The sequence below is a fragment of the Marmota monax genome, unplaced genomic scaffold (assembly GCF_021218885.2).
Source record: "Marmota monax isolate L192 unplaced genomic scaffold, Marmota_monax_Labrador192_F-V1.1 WCK01_AAM20220418_F8-fsc00285, whole genome shotgun sequence".
Lineage (NCBI taxonomy): Eukaryota > Metazoa > Chordata > Mammalia > Rodentia > Sciuridae > Marmota > Marmota monax.
Window position 1 is genome coordinate 461,265 of NW_026695045.1, and position 15,841 is coordinate 477,105.

The window sequence follows — 15,841 nt, forward strand, 5'->3', positions numbered from 1 at the left end:
CATTGGGATTTGTCTGGTTGTTTTCTACATGCATGGATTCAGTTTATATACCTTTGGCAGGAAAACTCTGTAGGTGCTGTGTTCCCAGCACACCTCATAAGGAGGCACACCATTAATTTGTCCTGTTATTGATGGTGATCGGTTTGGTCACTTGATAAAGATAGTATCAGCCAAATTTCTTCCTTTGAAGCCCCCCTACCCCCACCTTTTTTGGTACTAGGGATGAAACCCAGGGGTGCTTTACCACTGATCTACATCCCCAGCCCTTTTTAAAATTTTGAGATAGGGTATCACTCAGTTGTTAAGGCTATCCTCGAATTTGTGATCCTCCTGCCTTAACCTCCCAAGTTGCTGGGATTTGGGATTGCAGATGTGTGCTACCACACTTGGCTAAGTGTTTTTTTTAAACACTAGGAGAGAAAGGACAATGTAGTAAAGAGCATAAACATAGGAGACAGGTGGGTTTGTGTTTTAGTTATAACTCTGGTATGGGCTCTTACCTTAGACAAGGCATTTAGCCTCTATAAGCATCTTTGAAAGGAAGTAATAATATTACCTACTTCACGGAGTTTATCTGAGGATAAAGTGAGATAATGTATTTAAAAGTGCCCAGCATAATTCCTAGCATATAGAAGGCACTCTGAAAGCTAGCAGCTTTTGTGTTATTACTGGCATGAAAGGATAGGGCATGGGGGCAGATGGAATGTGCCTTGTGAGTAAGTAGCCTTATGCTGGATTGGGACAGTATTGCAGATCAAAGGGTAAAGTCTTGGTATGTTTGGCAATTCATTGTCTTCTTTCCTTTCTTCTGGAGATCGAACCCAGGGCTTCATGCATGCTAAGGCTCTTTACCACTGAGCTATACTGCCAGTCCCTTGTACACGTGTGCATGCGTGCGTATGAAACAAGGGACTGGCTGTGTGTGTGTGTGTGTGTGTATTTAATTTTATTTTAACTTTTTGGTACTAGGGATTGAATTAAGGGGCACTTTACCCCTGAGCTACATCCCCAGTCCTTTTTATTTTTTTATTTTGAGACTGGATCTTGCTAAATTTCTGGGTTTGGCCTTGAATTTTAGATCCTTGTGTCTTAGCTTCCTGAGTCTCTCAGATTACAACAAACATGCATCATGGTGCTTGGCTGGTTTCATAATATTTTAAAGATGACTATTAAATTCTTGCAGATTATTTAATTTTGCTATGCCAATCATGGCTTATGTATGTATAAGTGTAGACTAGAGAATTAGATTTTATTACATGTAATGCATTAATTTATGCTGAATGTGCAATTTCCTCGTCCCTATTTAGCAATGCTGAGTTGTCCCTCTACCTGTAAATACCAGTTAGAAATAGGGGAGCATATTATATTATTTCCCCTTTAGAAACACACATTACATTTAGAATTCTTATGAAGTTTTGAAGTAAAATTATTCCTTTCAGAATTAAAAATAAAAATTTAGGTGTTGACTCTGAAGAATCATCAGTAACTTCTGGCAGTTAACCCTGGCATGACTTCATTCCTAGATCTCCACCCTCTGCAAGCATTTTGTTCATGGGTGTCACTAGTTCAACACATATTGTTTACTTCTGCAATACTGAAGTCACAATCTTTGTTCTAAAGAAGTTAACAAATGAACTCAGGGCACATGAACAATTGTAATAAAATGTGTTGATGCCACGATGGAGGGCTGTCCCTTCTGGTCAAAGAAGCACAGTGCCAGCAGGTGTACGGTAGCACAGACCATGGAGGTGACGCACTTTTGTTTTTGGTACTGGGGATTGAACTCAGAAGAGCTCTACCACTGAACCACATACCCAGCTGTTTTTTCTTTTTAGATAGGTTTCACCAGTTGCTAAGGCTGGCCTCCAACTGATGATGCTCTTTCTTCAGTGGAAGTAACATTTGAGTGGGGCTTTGGAAAATGCCTTAGGTTTCTCAAAACTTTAGCAAAGTAAGGCAGTATCTATTTAAACTGTATAGACAGATTGAGTGTGGTGGGTCACACTGTAATCTCAGCAGCTTGGGAGGCTGAGGTGGGCGGATCACAAATTGGAGGCTACCCTTAGCAGCTTAGCAAGGTTCTAAGCAATTTAGTGAGACCCTGTCTTAAAATAAATAAAAGGGCTGGGGTAATGTGGCTCGGTGGTTAAACACCCCTGGTTCAATTCCTGGTACCAGAAACAAAACAAAACACACACACACACACACCTCATAGGGTGTTTTGATTTTAAAAATTGAGAAATTAATTAAACAAATACAGATTGTGACAACAGTGCATATTTTAAAAACTCAGGTATGTAGAACATTCCCTGCGGCAGTTAACACATGATGAGCACTTACAGCAAGTTCATCTAGAGTTCTAAGAGGGCATCCCAGTGAGAGACTTTTCTGTTACAGAATTCAAAACTGCAGACAGTTTTGCCCCAAGAACGGCTAGGTCCTTTAAATTAAAGCATCTGTGCATAGCAACAGAATTCCTCTATTAAAATAATAACCTGAGGTTGGGGCTGTGGCTCAGTGGTAAAGCACTCGCCTAGCATGTGTGTAGCGCTGGGTTCGATTCTCAGTACCACATATATATTAATGAAGTAAAGGTCCATCAACAACAACAACAACAACAACAAAATAATAACTTGGTAGGTGGTTCAGAGTCTTGCCATTCAGGCTGAGGTTCACTCCCTCAACCAAGACTGTGCTGGAAATTCATTGATAAGTTGTTACTCTTTGGTTCTCTTTCAGGCAGACCCCATTCCTTCCTTTTTTGGGGTAGGCTTATTAAGGTCTTTGATTAAACTTCAACTTCCTTTTACATCTGTCTTTTCCTAATCTTGCCTCCTGGGGCAACTTTTTCCTTCCCTTGCTTGAGTTTCCACGAAAGCCCTACATTTTCTTGGTATGAGGAATATCCAATTTCTTTAAAGCTGCAGTTTTCAAATTTGGCTGCACATCAGAATTATCTGGGGAGAAAGATGGAAATACAGTTTGCTAAGCTGCTCCTGGGTTGTATAAATTTGGGTTGTATTCGGAGAATGCTTAAAGGATGACTTCGCAGCATCTCTACTGCAGTCTTAGGAAGGATTGTTTTAAGGCAACTTCTCAAACTTTAATGAGTGCATGAATCACCTGAAAATTTTGAGAAACCAGATCCAATTAGTAGACTTGTGTGGGGCCTGAAATTCTGAATCTGTCTCAACATCATTTTGAGTAGCAAGGCTTGAAGGGAACTCCTGGAATTTCAGCTAATGTTTATTGATTTTTACACATCTGGATCTCAAGGGAGAATAAACTTTCTATGTCATAGTTGATTTTCAAAGTGGGGTCCCCTGGGCTGGGGGTGTGGCTCAGTGGTAGAGCACATAGCTTGCCTGGCATGGCCAAGGCCCTGGGATTCCATCCTCGGCACTTAAAAAAAAAAAAAGCGTAGTCCCCAGAACAGCACACTTAATATCCTGAAAATTGTCAGATTCAGATTCTCAGACTCCATCTTTTATCTATTTTAATCAGTCAGCCCTCCAGTGGTCCCCATGTTCTAGGGTTTCTTACATAGTCCTTTATTTCCTTACAGAGAAGTCAAAACACATTTCTAACATTTGCAAGCAATGTAAAGGCACCATTTTTGTATAATTATGGACTAACACTTCAAAACTACTGATTCTTTCAATGTTTATTAAGTAATATAAATTATGTGACACTTTTTTTTATTTATTTTTTTAATGTACTTGGGATTGAACCCAGGGGCATTCAGCCACTGAGCCATACCCCAGCACTTTTTTGTTCTTGTTGTATTTTAGTTAGAGACAGGGTCTCCCAGAGTTGCTTAGGGCCTCGCCATTGCTGAGACTGGCTTTGATCCTCCCGACTCAGCCTCCGAGGAGCTGGGATTACAGGCGTGTGGCGTCACGCCAGGCACAACACTTTTTAATATAAACAACATAAAACTCTCAACCTTTGAGGAGATTATATTCTAGTGGTGTTGTTAGCTACCAGGTCATCTATGTATTCATCCACAAGCAGTAGAAAAACTATTTACATGGTTTTAAATTGTTGCGCCTTTTGTTTCAATGTCTTTAAGATTGATCCATGTTGATATATGTAGCACTAAAGCCCTCAGGACTGCTCAATAGTATTCTAGCAAATGAATGTGCCACATTTTAACCATTTTCTTGCTGGTGGACATTTTGATTGTTTTCAGCTTGGTTGTTTCTTTGGTTTATAAATATCAAAACTTTCTGCGTGTGCGTGCGGAAGGATACTTTCTACAAAGGTATTTTTCAAACAGTGGGCTGCAACCAGCTTTTTAAAAAAGTAGGGCTGGGGCTGTAGCCCAGTGGCAGAGGGCTTGCTTAGCAGGTGTGAGGCCCTGGGTTCAATCCTTAGCATCACACAGAGATAAATGAGTAAAATAAAGGCATGCTGCCCATCTACAACTACAGAAAAAAAAAATAAAATAAAAAGTAATGGAGGGGGGCTGGGGATGTGGCTCAAGCGGTAACGCGCTCGTCGGGTATGCGCGGGGCTGTGGGTTCGAGCCTCAGCAACACATAAAATAAAAAATAAAGATGTTGTGTCCTCCGAAAACTGAAAAACAAACAAACAAACAAACAAATAAATAAATAAATAAAAAGTAATGGAGGGGCTAGGGCTGTGGCTTAGTTGTAGAGCTCTCACCTAGCACGTGCGAAACCCTGGGTTTGATTCTCAGCACCACATAAAAAATAAATAAAATAAAGGTATTGTGTCCAACTGCAACTAAAAATACATTAAAAAAAGTAATGGAGGAGTAGGCTAGGAGAGAAGAGATTATTGTAAGGCATATAGGAAGCCGGGGGTGGTGTCATGCCTGTAATTCTGGCTGGCACACTCTCTAATACCAACTATTTGGGAAGCTGAGGCAGGAAGATTGCATGTTGGAAGCCAGCCTGGGCAATTTTGCAAGACTGTCTCCCCGCCAAAAAAAAAAGTACCTCAGGATGTAGCTCTGTTGTAGAAAGCTTGTCTAGCAAGTGTGAAGTCCTGGGTTTGGTTTCAAGTAATGCAAAAATAAATAAGTAGTGTTTTGTAGAACTTTGGTTTTCAGTGGTATTTACACTGGATTAAGATGTGAAATGTGTTTCCTACTGTGATCATGAGCAAACAAGTTTGCAGGCTGTTTTCTCCGGGTTATATATAAGGCTTACACCTGATTAGCTAGAATTGTGATACCACTTGATAATATAAACTGGTAGTTTACTGATGTTTCTGGTGTTCTGTGTCCTTCCCAATAGTTTATTTGGTTGTTACTTTAAAATTTTTGTTCCTTGGCGAGTATGAAGCCGTATCTCGTGTTTATTGCGTTTTACTTGCCTTTTCCTGTTAACTAGTGAGGTGGAGGTAATTTTTTTTTTTTTTTTTTAAATACCAGGGATTGAACCCAGGTGCCTTTAACCACTGAACCACATCCCCAGCCTTACTTATTTTTTATTTTGAGTCTGGTCTCAGTAAGTTGCTTAGGGCCTCACTAAGTTGCTGAACCTGGCTCTGAATTCAATTTTTTTTTAAATTAAGAGAAAAATATAATTAGATTAACACTTACTGGTATTAGTTAATTAATTAATTAAAAAATATTGGTTGTAGATGGACACAATATTATTTATTTATTTCTTTATTTTTATATGGTGCTGAGGATTGAACCCAGTGCCTCTTACATGCGACGCAAGTACTCTGCCACTGAGCCACAATCCCAGTCCCATTTTTTTAAAAAATATTTATTTATTTATTTATTTTAGTTGTAGTTGGACACAGTACCTTTATTTATTTTTATGTGGTGCTGAGGATCGAACCCAGGGCCTCGCACATGCTGGGCGAGTTCTCTACTGCTGAGCCACAACCCCAACTGATATTTAAAAATATATTTCTGTGTGTTGCTACGGGGAAAAAATATACTTCTGTGAGTAGTCAAAATGACTTCACTTGCTGATTATCAGGAGTGGAGAGCCTTAAGTGGTTTAATTTTATGTTCTGTCTTTTATTCCCTGTGATCCATGCTCAGTTCTATAAGCCTGAATCTTTGATTTGATGTAATCCACCTTATATTTATATTCATACAGGATTATCAGTAGTCATTATTAGGAACATTTTATTGATTTAAACATTAATGCTCCTTTTTTTTTCCTTTCCCTTTTTTATGGTTCTGGAGATCAAACCCAGGGCTTGTGGATGGTTGGCATGCACTGTACCAATGAGCTCTACATCTCTAGCACCTGAACATTAAATTAATATTCTTAGTCATTTACATAAATATTGCCCAGTATTTTCTTTTAAACTATTATAAAATACATCCATGAGATATTTAAAAACATATAAAAAGGTTAAAAAATTAATCTTTGTTCTTTTCCTGTCCCACATTTCTTCCTATAAACAAATACTTTTAAATGAGTCTGCTGGGCATGATGGCACATACCCATAATCCCAGTGACTTGGGAGGCTGAGGCAGGAAGATCACAAGTTTGAGGCCCTAAGCAACTTAGTGAGACCCTGTCTCCAAATAAAAAATAAAAAGGACTGGGGATATGGCTCAGTGATAAAGTGCCTCTGGGTTTAATCCCCAGCATTGCCCCCCCCCCCAAAAAAAAAAGATTCTTATGTGACCTCCATAGACAAATATTCTATCATTGTTCCTATCTTCTTTTCTTCCCTGTCCCTGTTTACTCAGATGACATCGTTCTACTAATTTTTTTTGTAACTGTTTGTTTCTTCCATTTATTCACAGATATTCACACTCATTCACAGCTGCTCACCAGGGCTGGGTCCTCTCCATATGGTGGTCCTGACCTACCCTCTGAGCAAGAGAAATGGGACTGGTTTGGGGGTATCCTGTCTAAGTGGGCACAGGACACCACGGTTTCCAGTACAACAAGTTAAACTAGTGCTGGGTGCAGTGGAACACATCTGTAATCCCAGCTACTTGGCTTTGAGAGTTTGAGGCCAGTCTTGGCAATTTAGGGAGACCCTGTCTCAAAATAAAAAGGGTAGAGGATGTTGCTCATTTGTAGAGCTGCCCTGCCTTCAATCCTCAGTTCCAAAAAATAAAAAATAGAAGATCGTTTTGTTTTGGCATGTGGGAAATTTACCTTATGTTTTTCAGCTGCTAGATTTGATTTCCTTGTGTAGGTCATCATAATTCATTTACTGATGCATACTTAGGTTAAAAAGAAAAACTCCACAAAAGTTTAGGTTTTATAAACCATAAAACTTAATTGTACAAGAATGAATTTAATGTTAATTGATGTCTTTAAAATTACTCCTGAAAATTAGGAATATGTTTACCATTCCTCAGAAAGTATAGTAACAAGAAGAAGTAGCTAGTTGTGGTGGCTCACACGTGTAATCCCAGTGACTTGGGAGTCTGAGGCAGGAGGATCCCAAGTTTGAGGCCAACCTTAGCAACTTAGTGTGACCCTTGTCTTAAAAAGAAAAAAAGACGGGGATATATTTCAGTGTTGGAGCACTGGGTTCAGTAACTAGTGTTGGGTTCAATAACCAGTACTCTAAGATAAATAAGTAAACAATAAAACAATTGTAATAATACAGGCAGTAATTTAGGAATAACTTGTTACTTTTAATGAGTTTTCACATTTATAAAGCAGGGCTGATTGTAATATTTCACAGACATGTTCAGAGGCTTACATAAAATACATATATATATGTCACAGACTAATCTCTCCATTGTATATAGTGATACATTGATATACCTATATATGGCTGGGCCTCACATCTCATAAATTGGGGACTGGGTGACTAAAAGTTAACTGATTCCTTAACTGCCTGTCCCTAGACAAGATATTTTTTCCTCCCAATATTGGAAGTCCTCTTCTGGCTTCTTCCTTTCTACTTTCCTTTCTGCCTCTGCCCTGAGGCTGTGCTTCACTTTGGGACTCCTGTCAGGAAGGACTTCTGGCAGTCTACATAGTGAACTTGCTTCAGGTTGAGGGGGGTTTCTGTTTTGCATCTGATGCTATGTGAGCTCTATTGTCCCCTACTCTTGTCATCTTTTTTTTTTTTTTAGATGTGATGGACCTTTATTTTATTCATTTATTTATATGCAGAGCTGAGAATTGAACCCAGTGTCTCACACATGCTAGGCAAGCACTCCACCACTGAGCCACAACCCTGGCCCCATATGCTTGTCATCTTATCTGTAGATGTTTTTTCTTTATGCTCTCATATAAAGAGTAAAAAGTATCTTTCACAAGTAACATTTATTTTTACTATAAACCAGTTAATCCCTCTAGGTAATTGAGAACTGATTATAATTGAATTTATTTATTTATTTTTTGGTACTGGGGATTGAACTCAGGGACACTTCGACCACTGAGCCACATCCCCAGCCCTATTTTGTATTTGTTTTAGAGACAGGGTCTCGCTGAGTTGCTTAGCGCCTTGCCGATTCTGAGGCTGGCTTTGAACTTTGATTCTCCTGCCTTGGCCTCCTGAGCCTCTGGGATTATAGGCATGAGCCATGATTCCCAGCTATAATTAAATATTTTTTTTGTGTATGATTTGGAATGTAGTGAGAAAGTTAATTTAGATTTTCTATAGACTTAAGAATGAGAGCTAAAATTAGAGCTTCCTGGTATTCTTATTATTGTTGATGCTGGGATTGAACCCAGGGCCTCGTGGATGCTAGGCAAGTTCTATGACACTGAGCTCCACCCCCAAACCCTATTCTTGGTATATTGAGAATTGGTGATGTAATAGAAGCATACTTATCTATTTTTTGAGGTATGTGTTCAAAGAGGAAAAATTGGAGAACCCAAAATTTGTAGAAGTGATGTACTAATTTATAATGATACTGTTTCTTTATTTACAGGTAGGCGAAAACCAAGAGTACATCGGCCTCGTTCTCCAATATTAGAAGAAAAAGACATCCCACCCCTTGAATTTCCCAAGTCCTCTGAGGATTTAATGGTGCCTAATGAGCATATAATGAATGTTATTGCCATTTATGAGGTACTGCGGAACTTTGGCACTGTTTTAAGATTATCTCCTTTTCGCTTTGAGGACTTTTGTGCTGCTCTGGTGAGCCAAGAGCAGTGTACACTCATGGCAGAGATGCACGTTGTGCTTTTGAAAGCCGTTCTGCGTGAAGAAGACACTTCCAATACTACCTTTGGACCTGCTGATCTGAAAGATAGCGTCAATTCCACGCTGTATTTCATAGACGGGATGACGTGGCCGGAGGTGCTGCGTGTGTACTGTGAGAGTGATAAGGAGTACCATCATGTTCTTCCTTACCAAGAAGCCGAGGACTATCCTTACGGACCAGTAGAGAATAAAATCAAAGTTCTGCAGTTTCTAGTCGATCAGTTTCTTACGACAAATATTGCTCGTGAGGAGTTGATGTCTGAAGGGGTGATCCAGTATGATGACCATTGTAGGGTTTGTCACAAACTTGGGGATTTGCTTTGCTGCGAGACGTGTTCAGCCGTATACCATTTGGAATGTGTGAAGCCACCTCTTGAGGAGGTGCCAGAGGATGAATGGCAGTGTGAAGTGTGTGTAGCACACAAGGTGCCTGGTGTGACTGACTGTGTTGCTGAAATCCAAAAAAATAAACCATATATTCGACACGAACCTATTGGATATGACAGAAGCCGGAGGAAATACTGGTTCTTAAACCGAAGACTCATAATGTAAGTAAATCTGGTTGTAACTTTTATATGTATTCAAAATTAAACCATTTTCTTTCATCATTGATGTAGCAGGGTTATACTGCTGATGTGGTCTAAACTTTTGTAAACAGTGAGTTGTAGTTCATTTGTAGTTGAAGTGCATTAACACAATTGAAAATTATAAAGAGGAGTATATAAAGTTACAAAATGCTTACCATTGTTTTAGAAGCCCAGGCTTGGAAATAGAATGTTCCTGGGTGGAATGCCACTGTAGGCCTTCCTTGGGGCCTCTGGAAGTAATTTGTACCCTAATTTTGTTGGTAGGATTCTTTTCTGGCTCTCTCTCTCTTATTTTTACCATATTTGTGTAAAATGGAACAGCATGAGCAAGCCTCACTGTCTAGGGAAAGGTCAGCTTTGCCATTGCTGTTGCAGTCTCCCAGGAGGAGATACCCCAGCAGACCGGGGTCATAAACTGGCTTCAGGTCTCTGTGAGTTCAAGAGCTCTTTTGGGTTTTGATAGGCAAGGTCAGGAAAACACTGGTGGGTTTTCTCAGGGCATTGGGTGTGGTTGAGTTTGGGGCTTGTGAAGTCTACAAAGCCTTCCAGTTCTCAGGAATAGGTGAGATCTGAAAATCTGTGATGGAATGAAATGAATGTCAGAGCAGGACATGGAGGGGAGAACCTAAACTCCATCAGTTTTGCTGTGGAAAAATCTGAACCCATTTTGATTCTTGATCTTTTAGTGGGTGACTGGTTTGGACTTAGCTGGAGGCTATGGAATCTTCTCTGCCCGAGTTCTGCAGGCGTGCAGTGATGTGCCCTTGTGTGGGTCTGTGTTCATCCAGTGGATGCTTTGTGGGCATTTTCCACCCACATTGATGTCCTTGGTTCTGAGAGGTCTCCTGATGACTTCCTCTCCTTTTCCCTGTTGTGTTTGCCTTGATTTATTATTGCATTGAACGTTGGACTGCTTTTCTGATTTTTTTTTCTTTTCAGTTTCTCTCTTTTTTTTTTTCCTGTCCCCTCCTTGGGGTTTGTGTGTTGATCAGTATTTCTAGAAGATTTTCTTACATTGTTCTCCCAGTCCTACTATTTGGTTTCTCTTTTCTGCTACCATGTTTTTCCATGTTTTTATTTTAAGAGCGCTTTTGTTCTTAGAATCTTCCTATTTGGAAATATATCAGTCCTGTTTTTCTTTTCTGTTTGTCCTGGGGACTGAACTCAGGGCACTCAACCTGAGTTGGGGATTTGCTTTGCTGCGAGACATGTTCAGCCGTATACCATTTGGAATGTGTGAAGCCACCTCTTGAGGAGGTGCCAGAGGATGAATGGCACTGAGCCACATCCCCAGCCCTATTGTATATTTTATGTAGACAGGGTCTCACTGAGTTGCTAAGTGCCTCACCATTGCTGAGGCTGGCTTAGAACTTGTAGTCCTCCTGTCACAGCCACCTGAGCCGCTGGGATTACAGGCATGCACCACTTTGCATGCCTTTGTTTAATCCATTTCTTCTAAATCGCTTCTTTCTATTGTTGATTTGGTGTATCTCTTCCATCCTCAGATATCTAAGGATAAAAAATAGATGATTTCTCCTTCTGATTAACATGGTAGAACTACATAGCTAATTGGGGAAGCGCTGAACAAGTGGTTGGGACTTAACAATTTTGGGTTTAACCATGTGGTGACTTTCTCAGTTCCTTTTATTGGTGTCTATATCCTTAGCTTTCTCTGGTTGGTGGCCCAGAGAGCCTCTTCCAGTGTGCTAGTTGGTGCAGGCAGGTGTGACTGATGGCATTCTGGTAGCTGAGTGGTGAAAGAAAGCAGTCTGCATTTATGGTGCATGTAGCATTTTCTGTTGCCCTTAAAGCCTAATTTTCTAACCAGTACCTTTGTTCACCTGAGTATGGTGTCTCCTGATCCAGAGAACCTCATGTTTACCTCCCATGGAGACAAGACCTTTAGTGGATTAAAAAGGAGAGATGGTCTAGGGATCTGCTCCTTTAACCACTTTCACCTAGTTTTCTTTGCATGTGCAGTGCCGTTTGAGGGACTGGGAATGTGAATTGGGCTAGTTTGGGATTGGGCGTTCTTGGCTTTTCACTTTGGCAGTAATCACTTGTCCATCTGTTTCAATTTTTTTTTTGTTGTTGTTGTCTGTCTTCTTTTTCCTGTCCTTAGGAGTTTGTCTCCCCTGACCCCCATAGTCCGGGGGATTGAACTCAGGGACACTCTACCACACAGCTATATCCTCAGCTCCTTTTTAATTTTTTTATTTTGAGATAGTTCTTGCTAATATGTGCAGGCTGGCATTGAACATAGAATACTTCTGCCTTGGCCCCTGAGTAGCTGGGATAGTGGTCCTGTGCCATTGCACCCAGAGAGTTTATGTGTTTGAAAACATTTCTTTTTTCTTATTTTGGTATGAGGGATTGAACTCAAGGGCACTCACTCACTGAGCCACATCCCTAGCCTTATTTTGTATTTTACTAGAGACAAGGTGACACTGAGTTGCCTAGCGCCTCGATAAATTGCTGAGGCTTACTTTGAACTGGCGATGATCCTCCTGCCTCAGCCTCCCCAGGTGTTGGGATTACATGTATCAATTTTTAAATGAATATTTTTGTCTCTTTCAGTTTGGATTAGTGTTTCTTTTTAATATGTGTAATTTTTTTTTCCTTCTTGTTGCCCAAGTTTTTGGTTTTATGTTTATTGTGCCTTTTCTTTTGTGTTTTTCTTCTAGTTTTGAGGAGGGGGTGTCTTGTTGTAGAGATGGTAGCAAAGAAACAAATCTTTGTTAACAGTGATTACCAATGGAGAGATAACTGGAGCCACATTTTGGGTTGAAGTTTAATGCAGTATTGTCATTACAAGTGAAAATTCAGTCACATTGTGTATCAGGGAGCCTGGTGCTTGTCAGCCTCTCTGCAGCCCTCCAGCCGTGCTCACTGAGTCTGCGCTGCGTTTCTCCGCTCCCGTGCTCTTCTGTCTTGTCCTGCTTCCTCAACCTTGCGGATGTTCATTTTTACTGCCTCTTTCTTTCTTTCTTTTTTTTTTTTTTTAATATTTATTTATTTATTTTTAGGAGGACACAATATCTTCATTTTGTTTGTATGTGGTGCTGAGAATCGAACCCAGTGCCTCACGCATGCTAGGCGAGCACGCTACCACTTGAGCCACATCCCCAGCCCTGCCTCTTTCTTTTCCACAGGTGCCCCTTTTGGCCATATAGTGACCAAAGGTGCTTTGTCCTTGTAGGCTTTGACATCTTTAAGGCTTTTTACACAGTAAGCAGTGGTGAGGCCTTCCTTAGTTTTAAAGACCTGTAAGTAGAATTAGTGGGTGGTGATTTAGTAATAATAATAGCCCAAAGCAATATTTATTGGGCAGTAAATGTGTGCCTTACAGTGACCCAAACATTTTATGTACTTTTTTCATTAATCTTTACATAGTCCAATAATGTAGATGCTATGTTATTCTGCATTTTAAAGATGGAGTTAAATAACTTGCCCTTGGACTTGTCCAAGATCCTATAGCAATTAGGAGATGGGACGGGACGTTTTTTTCAGAGCCTGTTCATAAGCAGGGGAGGGGGCTGATATTTTAATATTGTTTAATTGTCAGTGGACCTTTATTTTATTTATTTATATGTGGTGCTGAGAATCAAACCCAATGCCTCCCACATGCCAGGCAAATGTTCTACCACTGAGCCACAGCTCCAGCCCCAAGAATATTTTTAATATCTAATTTCATACTGCATTTAGTTTTCAAATGGTCACTTTGAAAAGTCTGCAACTTACATTGTTTTAACTGTTTAAATCACAGCTTATACTTGGGGGAGACTACTGTAGTGGTTTTTGTTATATGTCCACTGAGTATTTCTGAGAGCTTTTAATTTAGAAATAAAGGCACTTTTAGAAAATATAAAGTAAGTGAAGTATTCCAGAAAAATTCTGCTTCTTGATATATCACTGTCAGTGTATTAAACAGTATGTAGGAAAGAAAACTATGTACTACTTTGAAGGTAGTTAAGTAAATGTGAGCTTTTGAAATACTGTGACACAAAGGACTTAAGAAGTCACCTTTTGCTGGGTGTGGTGGCCATGCCTGTAATCCCAGAGTCTCAGGAGGGTAAGGCAGAAGGATTGCAAGTTTGAGGCCAGCCTTGGCAATTTAGTAAGGCCTTAAGCAACTTAGTGAGACCCTGTCTCAAAAAATAAAAAGACTAGGAATGTAGCTTGGTTGTAAAATGCCTTTGGTTCAATCCCCAGTATCTTTTTTCCACATTTTTTATCAATCCCTAGTATTAAAAATAAAAATTGTTACATTTTTAAGCACTTGTCTATGAATTTTTGGTAAATTATTAATGAAGTTAAATATTCTACTCTTCTAAATTGAACAGTAAAATTATTCATTTGTTTCCTAATAAAACTATTCATTATAAAATTGTTTTAAAAACTCAAAATTAGTCCTTAAAATCACCTGCCTGCCTTTCTTTCTCTTTTTTCAGTACTGGAGCTTGAACCCTGAGGTATGCTGAGCTGTGCCCCTATCCCATCCTCTCTTGAGATAAGGTTTCAGTTGCCCACGCTGGCCTCAAACTTGTGACCCTCCTGCTTCAGCCCCCTGAGTCTCTGGGGTCACAGACGTGTGCCACAGAGCCCCCAGTCAAATGGCCTTTCTTGGTGCCTAGTGAAGTGCACAGAATTGAATGATGATTTCAGACAAGTAAGGATATCTCTTTTCATGCAGTGATGTAGTGAATATTTTCTGTGTAAAGTCAAATAGGAAACTTTAACATAGTTAGGATAATTAAGTGTTCTCTGTCAATAATTTCAGTAAACCTGGAAGATTATACATCTTTTTTTTAATTAAAATTTTTTTTTTTTTAGTTGTAGATGCACACAATGCCTTTGTTTTATTTATTAGTTTTGGTGTTCAGGATGGTACCTAGTGCCTCACACATGCTAGGCAAGTGCTCTGCCACCGAGTCATTACTCCAGCCCGGATTATACATCTTTAATGAAAATCAGATTAAAACTATTTCAAGTTATTTGTCCTCTTGTAGTAGATTATATGTGAACTCCTGTGAAAGTTTTAAAGCCATATACATTGCTAGGCAGTTTACAGTATGTGGAGGTTTAGTATATGCTTTTCTTGGAAGCCCAGGAACTTAAAATGATAAATCTCAGTGGCCCTGTTGACCAAAGTAAGCGGTGACTGCCCAAAACAAGTCTCTGTCAGTGAACAATGTTTTAATTGTAATATTAACAGGTCATAGAAAAATTTCCATTTTTTATTGCTTTTATTTAATAAACCTTAAAATGTTATTTGCATATAATAAAAGAAAAATTCTTATTTGCTGAGGTTTTCAGCAAATGACTTTAAGGCTGGTTTTAATTTATTGTGTAAGATGACCCATCTTTCTTAAATGTTGCTTTCATCCTGACAGCCCCTTGCTCTGCTATTGGAACCAGATTAGATTACTACCTTCTTTCGCTCTCCATTCTGAATGATATTATCTTGAACACAGCTTTTAAAACTCTGTTTTTTAATTTTCCAAATGAACTGAATTACATTTAAAAATATCATACAGTTTTCTACCCACAACTTCCCATTCTAGCTACTTTCTTAATAGTTTTGGTTGCCATCAGACCTGTGCCTGAATCCCTTCTGGCCATATCCAGTTCTGTATATCTAGCAACCTTCTGGATATGTCCACATCACAGGCACCTCAAAGATGACACATCTAAATAAAAACTTCTCAGTTTCTCCATTACCTGCTCGTCATTCAGTCTTCTCATCAAGAGAAGCAAGAAACCTGGGAATAATCTTTTGTGATATATTTGTTATACCTTTAATTATTATTGTTGTCCTTCTTTATTTATCCATTTATTTATTAAAAAATTTTTTTAGTTGATGGTCCTTTATTTTATTTGTGTATTTATATGTGGTGCTGGGAATCAAATGCAGTGCCTCATGTGTACAAGGCAAGCATTCTACCACTGAACTACAACTCTAGCCCCATCCTTATTGATTTATTTTTCGTGGTACTTAGGATTGAATTGAGGGGTGCTCCACACTGAGCACCCCTATTCTTTTTAAGTTTTGAATTTTTGAGACAGGATCTCACTAAATTGATGATGCTCTCAAACTTGAGATTCTCCTGCATCAGCCCCCCCAAGTTGCT

At 39.4% G+C, this 15,841-nt stretch overlaps 1 protein-coding gene and 1 non-coding gene across 14 annotated transcripts in view; both read left to right on the top strand.

Annotated features, from left to right (window-relative positions):
• Bptf (bromodomain PHD finger transcription factor) overlaps nucleotides 1-15,841 on the top strand; it is a 129,659-nt gene that overhangs the window by 22,899 nt on the left and 90,919 nt on the right. For all 13 annotated transcript variants that reach the window (XM_046427690.2, XM_046427688.2, XM_046427692.2 and 10 more), the window contains exon 2: nucleotides 8,849-9,671. In XM_046427690.2, the coding sequence (XP_046283646.1) occupies nucleotides 8,849-9,671 (823 nt within the window). The remainder of the gene's footprint in view (nucleotides 1-8,848; nucleotides 9,672-15,841) is intronic.
• On the top strand, nucleotides 6,769-6,894 carry LOC124081555 (small Cajal body-specific RNA 23). Its single transcript, XR_006848077.1, has one exon. It is a non-coding gene; the product is annotated as a small Cajal body-specific RNA 23 (non-coding RNA).